This window comes from Hippopotamus amphibius, chromosome 3, assembly GCF_030028045.1.
Source record: "Hippopotamus amphibius kiboko isolate mHipAmp2 chromosome 3, mHipAmp2.hap2, whole genome shotgun sequence".
Classification (NCBI taxonomy): Eukaryota; Metazoa; Chordata; class Mammalia; order Artiodactyla; family Hippopotamidae; genus Hippopotamus; species Hippopotamus amphibius.
Window position 1 is genome coordinate 41,147,019 of NC_080188.1, and position 11,058 is coordinate 41,158,076.

The following is an 11,058-nucleotide window of genomic DNA, read 5'->3' on the forward strand; positions in this document are numbered from 1 at the left end:
TTTGTTGTACAGCAGAAACTGGCACAACAGCATAAAGCAATTATATTCCAATAAACAGCTAAAAAGAAAATGACATAAGCATTTCCAGACACTTATTTCTGATATTTGTTTGATATTTATCTTACTTTAGACTAAGGAAAGAGATGGTATATCTGAATTGTCACACTCATGCTTCATTTTCCTCAAGCAGATGGTCTGGTTAAGAGAATGGAATGGACTGCTGAGGAGGGTTTGAGGAATGCTGTTGGACATAGATCAGTAAAGCTTGCCAGGTTTCGTTTACTCAGCGTATACCTCCATATTCAAAAATAGAATTAGCCCTGCATAATTATTAATAGAAGATATTTGAAGACTCCTAACTGACAAAGAGTCAGTTGAAGACTTAAAGGCATATTCTGGTTACTGCTCTGCTAAACTTAATAAACACTTGCTTTTATAAGGAAGGACAACTTTGCTGGTACAGCTGGTACAGCTGACCAAAGGGTGGGTTCTGAGTCTGTAACTGAGATTATGGAGCCTTTTCAGTGTGCAAACAGGCACAGTGGCTCTATGGTACACAGTGGCACTGTCTGCAAAGGTGAGCCTACGTAGGTGATCTGAAAACAACAGAACAGATAAAATATTTATGGAACTTGACGATGCTGATATTTTAAGAATGTTTCTCTAGGAATCATCAAATCCACAAAGTCATGGGAGTAATGCTCTCTTGACTCTACCACTGTCAAAAAACATGTACCTGGTGTTTCAATACCAACAACTGTAACAGAGAAAGTTCTGACACAGGTTACCTGTCTCCTTGCTGATTGATGTTAGGGAGAGCTTAGCATGTACTCTAGAGGGCACTGCTCTTCTGTGTTAGTTTTCCACCTGAGTTCTAGAAAGTGTTGAGCCCAGAGTAGTTTTAGAGCAAGAAACAACTATTTAGTTGAAGATTTGCTTCCTTGCCTAGTTTCTTCCAAATAGTATTTTTTCCTATATAGATTTAGTTTCCAAAAACTAGATTTTCTTTCTCTTTTCTTTATTCTTTCCCTTTATTTCCTTTCCTTTTTAAAAATTTTTTTTTAACTAAAGATGATATTCAACCGTTTGGCACCAACATTATTTTGCCATCTTTCTGCAAATTACAAAGACATATTCGTGACCTATAAGCATGTGATATTTTATTGTCAAAATTCTAATTTAAAAATGTGCATTTGAAATTAATTTTTAAAATTAAATGTCTCTATTGGGATGATGAAAATGTTCTGAAATTGGATTTTGGTGATGGTTGCACAAATCTATAAATATGCTAGAAACCACTGAATTGTACCCTTAGACAAGTGAACTTTATGATACATAGTTAAATTTCAACAAAGCTGTTAAAATTGTTTATCTTTTAATGATTCTTAACTTACTGCAATAACAAAATTACCAAACTTTCAAAGAATAGTTGACAGTGAGGGTGGACTTGAACTCACAGAGACAGAAGAGGACTCAGTAACCCATTCAGTTCAAGTTTCAGTGCCATTTCCTGGAAAGCAATTCTCAGCTAGGTGTTGAAATACAGTGGTGTGTTATTGTTAATAACAACGACAAGAGCAAGCACTTTATTACAAGTAACAGTTAAAGCATCAGAGTTTTGAAATGATTTACTTCTTACACAATTTAGAGCAGACAATTCTAGCATAACATTCCTCTCACTCATTTGTATTTTCTTTCTTTCTTTTTCTTTTTCCTTTTTGTTTGTTTGTTTTGTTTTTTTTTTGAGTGGAGTTACAAGGAGGTGCGTTGGAAATTGCTTATAAGCCTGACTAGATCCATGGGAGTATGTCACAAATATTACTGTTACTTGTCGGGGTGGAAAAAAAAAACCTAAGAAATCCTAGAGAAAAACTTATATTTTAATTCCAGATGCTAAATGACAAAAAAGCCATTCATTTTCTGTGCATTCTCCAATTCTCCTATTTCTTCCTTTCTTATGCAGCCTGTACTGCCTAAATAGCAGTGTCTCCCAAACTTATTTGAGCACAGAAACATTTATTTCCAAAATACCTAACACTTTGAGGAGCACAGTGTTCTTGGAACTCAGTTAGGGAAATGTTCCTCTGTGAGTTCTGACTTGCCAAAGGCACCAAGTGTTTCTGTAAGAGAGGAATGGCAAATCATATCACACACCCAGCTTAGAGGGCATGCTCATTAATATTTAAACACACAAAGACACTTCTTGCTGTACCTCTCACTCCATTTTGAATACTTGGGAGACTACGTTGTAGCTGTTTAGCTTTGTTGCACTTTTATTCAGTACTTCTTATATTTTAATGTATGTATCAATTGCTTGTTAAATGCAAATTTAAACTTAGTGAATCTGGGGTTGGGCCTAAGATTCTGCATTTCCAACAAGCTCCCAGGTGATGTTGATGCTGTTGGTCCAGGGACCACACTTTGTGTAACAAGGATTTTGGATACAATTAGATCAGAGTAACTCTAAGACAGAACAGAGGGATTTTTACTGGAGACATCCTAGTTTCTTCTCTGTTTCTTAAAGTCCAAGTACACAGACACTCCTTTTCTGCTATAAGATCATTATGAAATGTCCAAAACCTTAATTTACTGATTTGTCAAAATATACCAACCCTAATATAAAGCTAGATACATATTTGCTTTCTATAGGAAGTAAATGGGTGAAATGTTTAGGGGCCCTTACTTCTAGCTCAGTGTGGCCCGATCTGTAATACTAAATATCAGGATATTCCCTGTTCCATTGTTTCTAGAAAGTGTGTCCCAGTGAGGTGAGAAATTTGGTACATCACACTCTGGAGAAGCTCAAGACAGCATCTTTTGCCCCGAATGTGTTCATCTTCCAATGTTTGATTTGATTGTTATATATAGACCCATATATTAAAAAAATTCTAACAATTACCAAGGAAACAATCCTGTTTAATTTGTATAGAGACATATATATAAGATTTTAAATATTGTTTACTTGGGGGGGTGTGAGGCAGGGAGGCAAGAAAGGAGGAACAATGAATGATGGGGTTGAAGAAAGAAAAAAAAATGTACAAGTTAAGTAAAAATGTATTAGTTAAGGGTCTAAAGCAAGAAAGAAATTTCAGCACAAATTGGATGAAATAAGTTAGTGGGAATGATAGAATAGAGAATCTAGAAATTTATTGAACTATTCTTTCAGAGCTACTGGTTCAGGGTTATTACCAGTAACCTGGAAGAATTGGAGACTGAAACGAGAATCCCATATGTATTTATCACGGTTAGTTCTATTTAAGTATATCCAGTAAATGATAATTGTTCTCATAGAAAAAAAGTAGATTCTAATGAATCATGGACCAAACCGAAGATTAGTTGTTTCAAATGCTCTTGAGTAACATTTGGTTGCATCCATATATTTTTAAAAACAACATCTTGTACTCAAACCGTCTGAACTTAATCCTAGTGGCTTCTTGCCCAGATTTTCTGAAGAAGCAGAGGAAAGAATTGAGATTCTCAGCATCATTTTCCCAGGATGATTTTGTGTCATAATGAAATTAGCAGGGTTCCAAGGTCTATGACAGTAGTATTTTTGAAGCCTACATAGTAGAATATATTCCTCAGAACTGTAGTAAAAGTGCTGCAGGTATATCTTTTATCTTGGGAAGCAGTATACATAAGTTGGTGTGTGTGGGGTGGTGGAAACACTGTTGAAGAGATCAGAAAAGCTACTTGACACTAGGCAAATCACTTCTCTGGACTTTAGTTTTCTCCTTTGTCATTGAATGAAGAATCAGTGAGTTTCCTTATCACCTTCACACTCTTCCTTCCTTTTCCCTGCTTCACATGGATGGTTCCTTCTTGCTCTATGAGTACTCCATTAGGTAGATTCTCTCATGTCTACTACACACTCTCAATTTTTGCAAATACTTTATTCCCCTAAGAATATCTGTCTGTGTGCATGATCCTTATCTATCACCTCATCCCCACATCACCTTACTCCACTGCCCAGTAGACTAAGATTTGTGAGAGAGGCCGTGGTTGAGAGTACAGACTCTGAAGTGGACCCCATGGGCTCAAGTTCCACTTTTGCCATCTACTTGCCGTGCAAACCTGGGCAGTTACCTTACTTCTCCTTATTTCCCTGTCTGCAAAATAGAGGTGACATTAGTACCAACCTCCAGGTTGTTGTGAGGATAAATAAGTTAAAAATTTGTTAACACAACTAGAGCATTGTCTGACATTTGGCCCCATGTGTGTGGTCAGTCAAATGAGGAGAGGGATTGAGGGATTGAGAGGGATTGTGATTAGTTCTCCATTGTATCTCCTGAAGTTTTTGATGGTCTGTTTTTAAGTGTATCTGCACAATGGGAGGGTGGATGAGATGATGGAAGTGAGGCCCTGTCTACTCTGAACATTGCTATGGCTTCTTGCATGGACATGAAGAGCCGTACACATAAGAGATTCCTTTCTGTCTCCTGAACAAATGTATCTATTTACTCGGCTTTTTTTTTTCTACTTTTTTAAAAAATAAGTAATATAGAAAGATAATATAGTACAATAATGATAAGCACAAATTTTGTGTTCAGACAGGCACAATATGACAAAACCTCTCTAAATGAAAAAAACCTCTCTAAGCCTTAGTTTCCTCATTCATAAAATGGGGATAATCACATGCCTCAGAGGGTGGGGAAAATTAAACGGGGTCCTGTTTGTAAAGTATTTAGAACTCTGGCCTGTATTCAGTAAATGGTAAATTCTACAGTCCATTTTTTAGGTAGAACCAGCTTTAGCAGCATATAATATCATTTTTTTGTAATGGCATTTTGTACGGGTGGTAACATTCTGCAGAATCACAGAATGTTAGCAGTGAAAGGGAACTTCAGGGATATCCACTCCATCTTATCCATTCTCCAGACGAATAGATAAATTTATTCTAAAGAGAGATTAAATGATGGTACAAAGATCCCTCTTGGTTTTTTTTGTCTGTGTTCTTTTTCTGAGGTCTTATTTATTTATTTACTTATTTATTTTCAACCCAGGACATGGTGGGCACTGTATTAACACAGAGTTTATTGAATGAATGGTGGAAAAATCAATAGATATTGAGTGCTTATCATGCCATTCTGCTAGACACTGGGGATATTTAAAAAATGGCCAATTGTCCTTGCTTTAAGGCACTCATGACGTTCTGAGGGAAGATAAGATATAGCCTATTAGCAGCATTTCACACCCTTGACCATTTCTTTTTATTGAAACACTCTCTATTAATTTCCATGATTCCACTCTCTTTTTATCCTTTGACTTTCCTTTTAAATGTCTTTTGCTGATTGCTTCTCCTCTGTACAAACTTTAGAGTCCATTGTTGCCCCATGCTCTTTCTTTGGGTGTTTACTTTTCTCACTAGCTGATCTCATTCAGTCAGCTTCAATTCCCATCTAAGCTAATAGTTCTCACTTTTTTGTGTATGTGAAAATCAATTGAGAAGTTTGTAAAACCATGAAAGTGAATCACACAGAAAGTAAGTAGAGCTTCAGAAGAAAAGAAGTTATACCTCAAATTACTTAGAATTTGGGCAATAGTAAAATGAGAAGGATCCAGCAATATAAACTCAGAAAGTTTGACCAGTGAGTAGGAGAAAAATCAAGAGGGAATGATGTTTTGGAAGCTTTGTGAAGACTGTGTTTCAAGGAGAGAATGATCTGCCATGAAGCTGTTAAGTAAAATGAACTCTAAGATCTGACCACTGGATTTTGTGTGATTGCTGGCTACACAAGAGCTATTTGAGAGCTGTAGACATGAGAATCTGTTTGTGATGGCATAAGAAAGAATAGGTTCAAGATAAACATGCACACACTCTATGGCCCAGAAAATTCATTTGCAAGAACATACCCAAGAGAAACTCTCGCACATTTGTACCATTGGACCCATTCAAGAATGTTCAGAGCTGCATTATTTGTAATGGCAAAATCCCCAAACAGTGGATATGTAAGTTATACTGTACTCCTACAATGGAATCTCTTATAGCTATGAACATGAATAAGTTATTACTATACACCTTATAAAACATAATTTTGATCCCATGTAATGAATTTAAAATATAAGTAGAAGTAAACAATATGTTCTTTAGGGAGATATATATCATAAAGATAATCAAAGAAGTTTAGATACCATGACAGAAAACAGTTTCAAGGGCAGGGTGTGGGGAGGGCAGTTAGTGAACAGGATTTAATTGGGGAAGGGACCACAGGGTCTTCTAAAATACTGGTGATATTATTTTTCTTAATAAGTGCTGAGTACTCAGAGGTTAATTTTGAAATTAGTTTTTATGTGTGATATATTTCATAATAAAAAATTTTAAAGTAAAAAAAGTGAAGAGTTAAGAAAATAGAAATGGAGGCAGTGGGTCTAAACAAACTTCTACGAGTTTTGCTGTTAAGGGGAGGAAATGAGAAATGAGGCAATAGCTAGAGAAGGGATGTGGATCAAGGGAGGAATTTTTTTTTTTAACTGAAGATAGCATGGTGTGTCTATTCCGATGGGAATATTCCAGCAAAGAAGGAAATTACACGTTTTAATTTGTGTAATTCATAATAAAAAAAGTCTAGGTTAGAAAACTATTAGATGGATCTATTTATCCACTGCCTTGAAACCTCAGCTCACATATCCTTTTATTAATCATTGATACACTTGTTTATACTTCTGGCACGTGGATATTGTAAATATTCCATAGAATCTGGCATTTCTTTCTGCTGAGTTATTCATCAGTGTAAACTTTTCCAAAGTCAGTTTTATTTTCAATAATCTTAGTTACCCAATGAATGATTTTAGACTTGGAATGGTGCTTTAATTTTATATATCATGAGCATATGCTAAATTTAGACTTAAAGAATACGCTGAAAAACTGAAATTATGGCAGGTTTTTTTTGCTCAAGAGAATGAGATCCTTCAAGTTGGAGCAATACCTTTTAAGGATTTGGATTGGGTATCTTTAGGTTTCCTTACAACCACAGATATTGATTCTTGTCCAGATATTGACACTTATTTTAGAGGTGTCAACCATAGACATCTTGGGAGCTGGAGTGGCATGAGTCAGATAAGTAACACATTTCTGAGGAAATAGCTTGAGTGCCTTCTGGAGGACAAATTGGCAGTAGATATAAGAGAGTTTGCTAGAAAATACATGGTTCTAGGTGACCGATTGCAGTTACCATGTATTATAATGCCATCATCACTCTCCAGCCTGTACCAACATTAGAAGTATATTCTGGCCAAATGGGCAACTGTTTTAGCATGTGGCTTGAGGCTTTTATGGGCGATACCTTGTACTTTAAATACAACATTTTGGGTTCCCTGACTGTAAAGATAAGTTGCTATCCACTTGCCTAATTTCTATTAAGATATATATCCTTTGCCTGCTGACTTACAATTTTAAGCATGTTTTTTGAAAATTAAAATAGCAATTCATAAACCAGAATTGCAACAACAGGCAGAATTTGGAATGCATTTCTGACAGTTACAGCTTTTTTTTCCCCCATAGCATTTGATTGGCTTTGGCAGATCTTTGTGGTCAATTAATCATATCATGAGCACAGACAACAAGGAAGAAAATGGCAGTAAGATTTGTTATGGTGGGAGGAGTCCTGCTAAGACGTGTCTGTTCCTGAGCTGCGATATGCTCATTTACCTTAAATCTTTCCTTAAACTACATTCTGAATTCCAGCTTTTAATCTTCATCTTATTTTCCAAACCTCATCTTATACTTTTCATGTAATCCAGTGCAAAAGACATTCTCATAGAGACCCTGAGAAAATCTGGAATACTTAAGGATTTGAAATGAATAATAATTGTATCATGATAACACAGCTGCCCAGGTTCCTGGGTCCTCTGACAGGATTTCCTTCTTCAGAGAGGGGAGAACAGGTAGGTAAAGAAAGAAACATAGCATCTTTGCAAACTTCAGGAGAGGACAACCTAAAAGAGGTCTGGGAGTTTAATTTATACCTAAAAGTAATCAAACCATTCAAGATACCCTATTGTCAACCAAAGATATCACAGAATTACCTGGAGATTTACTTAAAATTACCTCAAAATGACCGAGAATTACCTAAAAACATATTACTTCCATTTCCCTTCCCCAACCCAATTTGGATACCCTACCCGCTCAGAGCACATGGAGGAATTGGAAGATAGTGACGTTTGAGGGTTTTTTTAAATTGAGTATAGTAAGGTGTGTCTTTATGCTGATGAAAATTTTCCAGTAGAGTAGGAAACTGTTTTAATTCATTCCTTGCACTATTAAACTCAGGCATGTGTCCTGTCAAAATAAAAATTTTTTTTACTTTTAAATTACCCAAGCCATTTGAGTATGCTCTCCTCTTCCCACTAAGAATTCTACTCTTTACTCACGTTGACAGAAAGTATTGTTTTCTAATCATGGGTCCTCAAATTGATGAACAGGTTCCATAAGTTATTTTCAAAATTTCACCAATTTGGCATAGTGACTCTGATTATCTCGTTCCAATAAAAGTCAACTGACCAACCAACCAATGAACAAAACTAATTAAGTGATATATTTTTAGGTTAATAAAAAAGGAAAAACTGATTATTTGTAGATACAGCTTATTTTTAAGAGATAAAATATTTCAAAGTGTGATCCATAGAAACCAAGTTGCAAAGAGGATTCTTTGTAATTGTAAATTTTGGTTCTGATTGAGTGTAAGGATGGATCAATTTAGAAATTAGATTGATTCAAGGCATTCTGAAATTGTATATCACTTTCATTATTTCCATTGTTTACATTTCCTTTTCTTTTGAATGACATTTAGCTGTTTATGAGATTCAATTTTTTTAAAAAATCAGAGAAATATGCAAAATTAAAAGTTTCAGCAAAATACATTTCAAACTGTATTGTGATTACCAAAACAATACCACATTGTTGGGACTTCCCTGGTGGTGCAGTGGTTAAGAATCTGCCTGCCAATGCAGGGGACACGGGTTCGAGCCCTCGTTTGGGAAGATTCCACATGCTGTGGAGCAACTAACTGTGCGCCACAACTACTGAGCCTGGGTCTAGAGCCTGTGAACCACAGCTTCTGAAGCCTGCATGCCTAGAGCCAGTGCTCCGTAACAAGAGAAGCCACCACAACGAGAAGCCTGTGCACTGCAGCTAAGAGCAACCCCTGTACCCCACAACTAGAGAAAGCCCATGTGAAGACTCAATGCAGCCAAGAAAGAAAGAAAGAAAGAATTATGTAACTCATGTGAGAAATCAATATGCTAAAAAAAAAAAAACCACTTCTAAAAAAAAACAAAACAAAAAAAAACCACATTGTTATAGAAGATTTAGGAATAATGGGAAAAATATAATTCATAAGCTCACCATTGTAATACAGCAAACATGATTAGTTTTATATTTCTCATTAGACTTTTTCACGTGTGTAGTTTTACAAAGTGATAGTCAATGAGCGAATACAATTTTGTGATTTATTTTCACATAAAATGAGAACAAATTATTTAATAGATTTTAACCTATTTTAATGGGTTATTAAACCTATTCCTTGTATGAATATGAAATTATTTTTTATTATTTTCTTATATTATTACTTGTTAATTTTTGTTATTTTTGGAAGCAGACTGCCCTACCCATTTTTTATGCACATAATTGTATATGTATTTTATTATAATTATTTAAATTTTGATTGAATTTTCTAAAGTTCAGGAGATTTAAAATAAACTCAGCTACACTTAACATGGCCAACAGATTGTCCATATTTTACTTATTTCTCTTTTAAAATGACTTATCAGTATCATACTTTTCTTTGTTCATGAGAAAACAAAATGAACAATATACTCATAGATGGAGACACAAACATCAAATTATACAATTTTGCGATTGTACCATCTAACTCTAGATTTTGCTACAATTTGTTGCTTTTCTGTGTGAAAGTATATGAAGATAAGCAGCTATTAACTGAAAAGAAAACTAGGCAAATACTATTTTTTTCTTAAGTATCAACAAAAACTTACTTGAAATTAATAATATCATAGTACATAAAAGGTAGACAGATATAGCCTTTGCTTTCTTAAAGAGGACTTTGGAATTCACTGCATATTTAATAGCTGGTAATGATATTGTGACAGGAGTAGAAATACAAAACCCTTAAAAAAACTTTAAAACAACAGAGGAATTTTTTAGTGATTGCATTTTAAAAGTCACACATCAGTATTTTGAAAAGTTACACACAAGAAAACAAAAACACTTCCTTATTTAAAAATGGTTTCATAACTCTAAGCCATCTCTTTAGGTTTATCCATTTTGTTAGAAATTTAGTCAAGTAGCCAGCACCTTATTTAAGCATGTTATCCAGCATAAAAAATATCTAAGAGTTTCAGTGAAGTTTTGAGAAAAGTAACCAGAAGATTGCTAGGCATAGCCAAAATTTCTTAAGCTTCTGTACATTTTTCACATGCTTTATGATATGGTCAAAACTTCAAAACTACAGAGGCAAAAACAGGACTTACCTATACATTTTAATCCTGAGTAATAAAGAGGTCCTTTTTTCTGCCTATCCAATTGCTCTGAGATTCCTGCTCAAATGAATGATTCTCCTATGTTATGTGCGATTTATGAAAGGACTGAAGACAAAGGAGGAAATCCCATGTAATTAAAACCTAACTTGTTAAACAAGTCTGAAGAAATCAACTTGAACCAATCATGTGACTTATGGAACGGAATCAAAAATAGACAGGAAATTTTACAAATCAGTAAAAATTTTATCTATTCTGGTAAATTGTGATTAAACATAATAACAGGTGATAGGTATTTTGTGAAAGCTTGCAACTACTCCACAGGCTGTAGTGTCATAGTTTTTAATTTAAAAAAGATGTGACACTCTTACCCACGTTATCATGTTGTCATCACCTTATTCTTCGCCATAGCAAGCCAAAAACTATCAGAAAATATTTTGCATATATTAATTAGTAGTACTACCTTTAAATTCTCCCTTCTCTGTGATAAAATTCTGTTTTTCTCATAGCATTTGAAACAGATTCAGAGAAGTAATTGAGTACATATACAAAATTGTGGGATAAGCA

General features: G+C 34.8%; 1 protein-coding gene across 1 annotated transcript in view; it reads right to left on the reverse strand.

Moving 5' to 3' along the window:
- The window catches only part of TMPRSS11D (transmembrane serine protease 11D), a 63,312-nt gene extending 52,724 nt beyond the window's left edge, over positions 1-10,588 (reverse strand). Inside the window, exon 1 of the mRNA XM_057728624.1 lies at positions 10,486-10,588. Coding sequence (XP_057584607.1) covers positions 10,486-10,493 — 8 coding nt within the window. The 5' untranslated portion in view covers positions 10,494-10,588. The remainder of the gene's footprint in view (positions 1-10,485) is intronic.
- Positions 10,589-11,058: the final 470 nt, after the last annotated feature.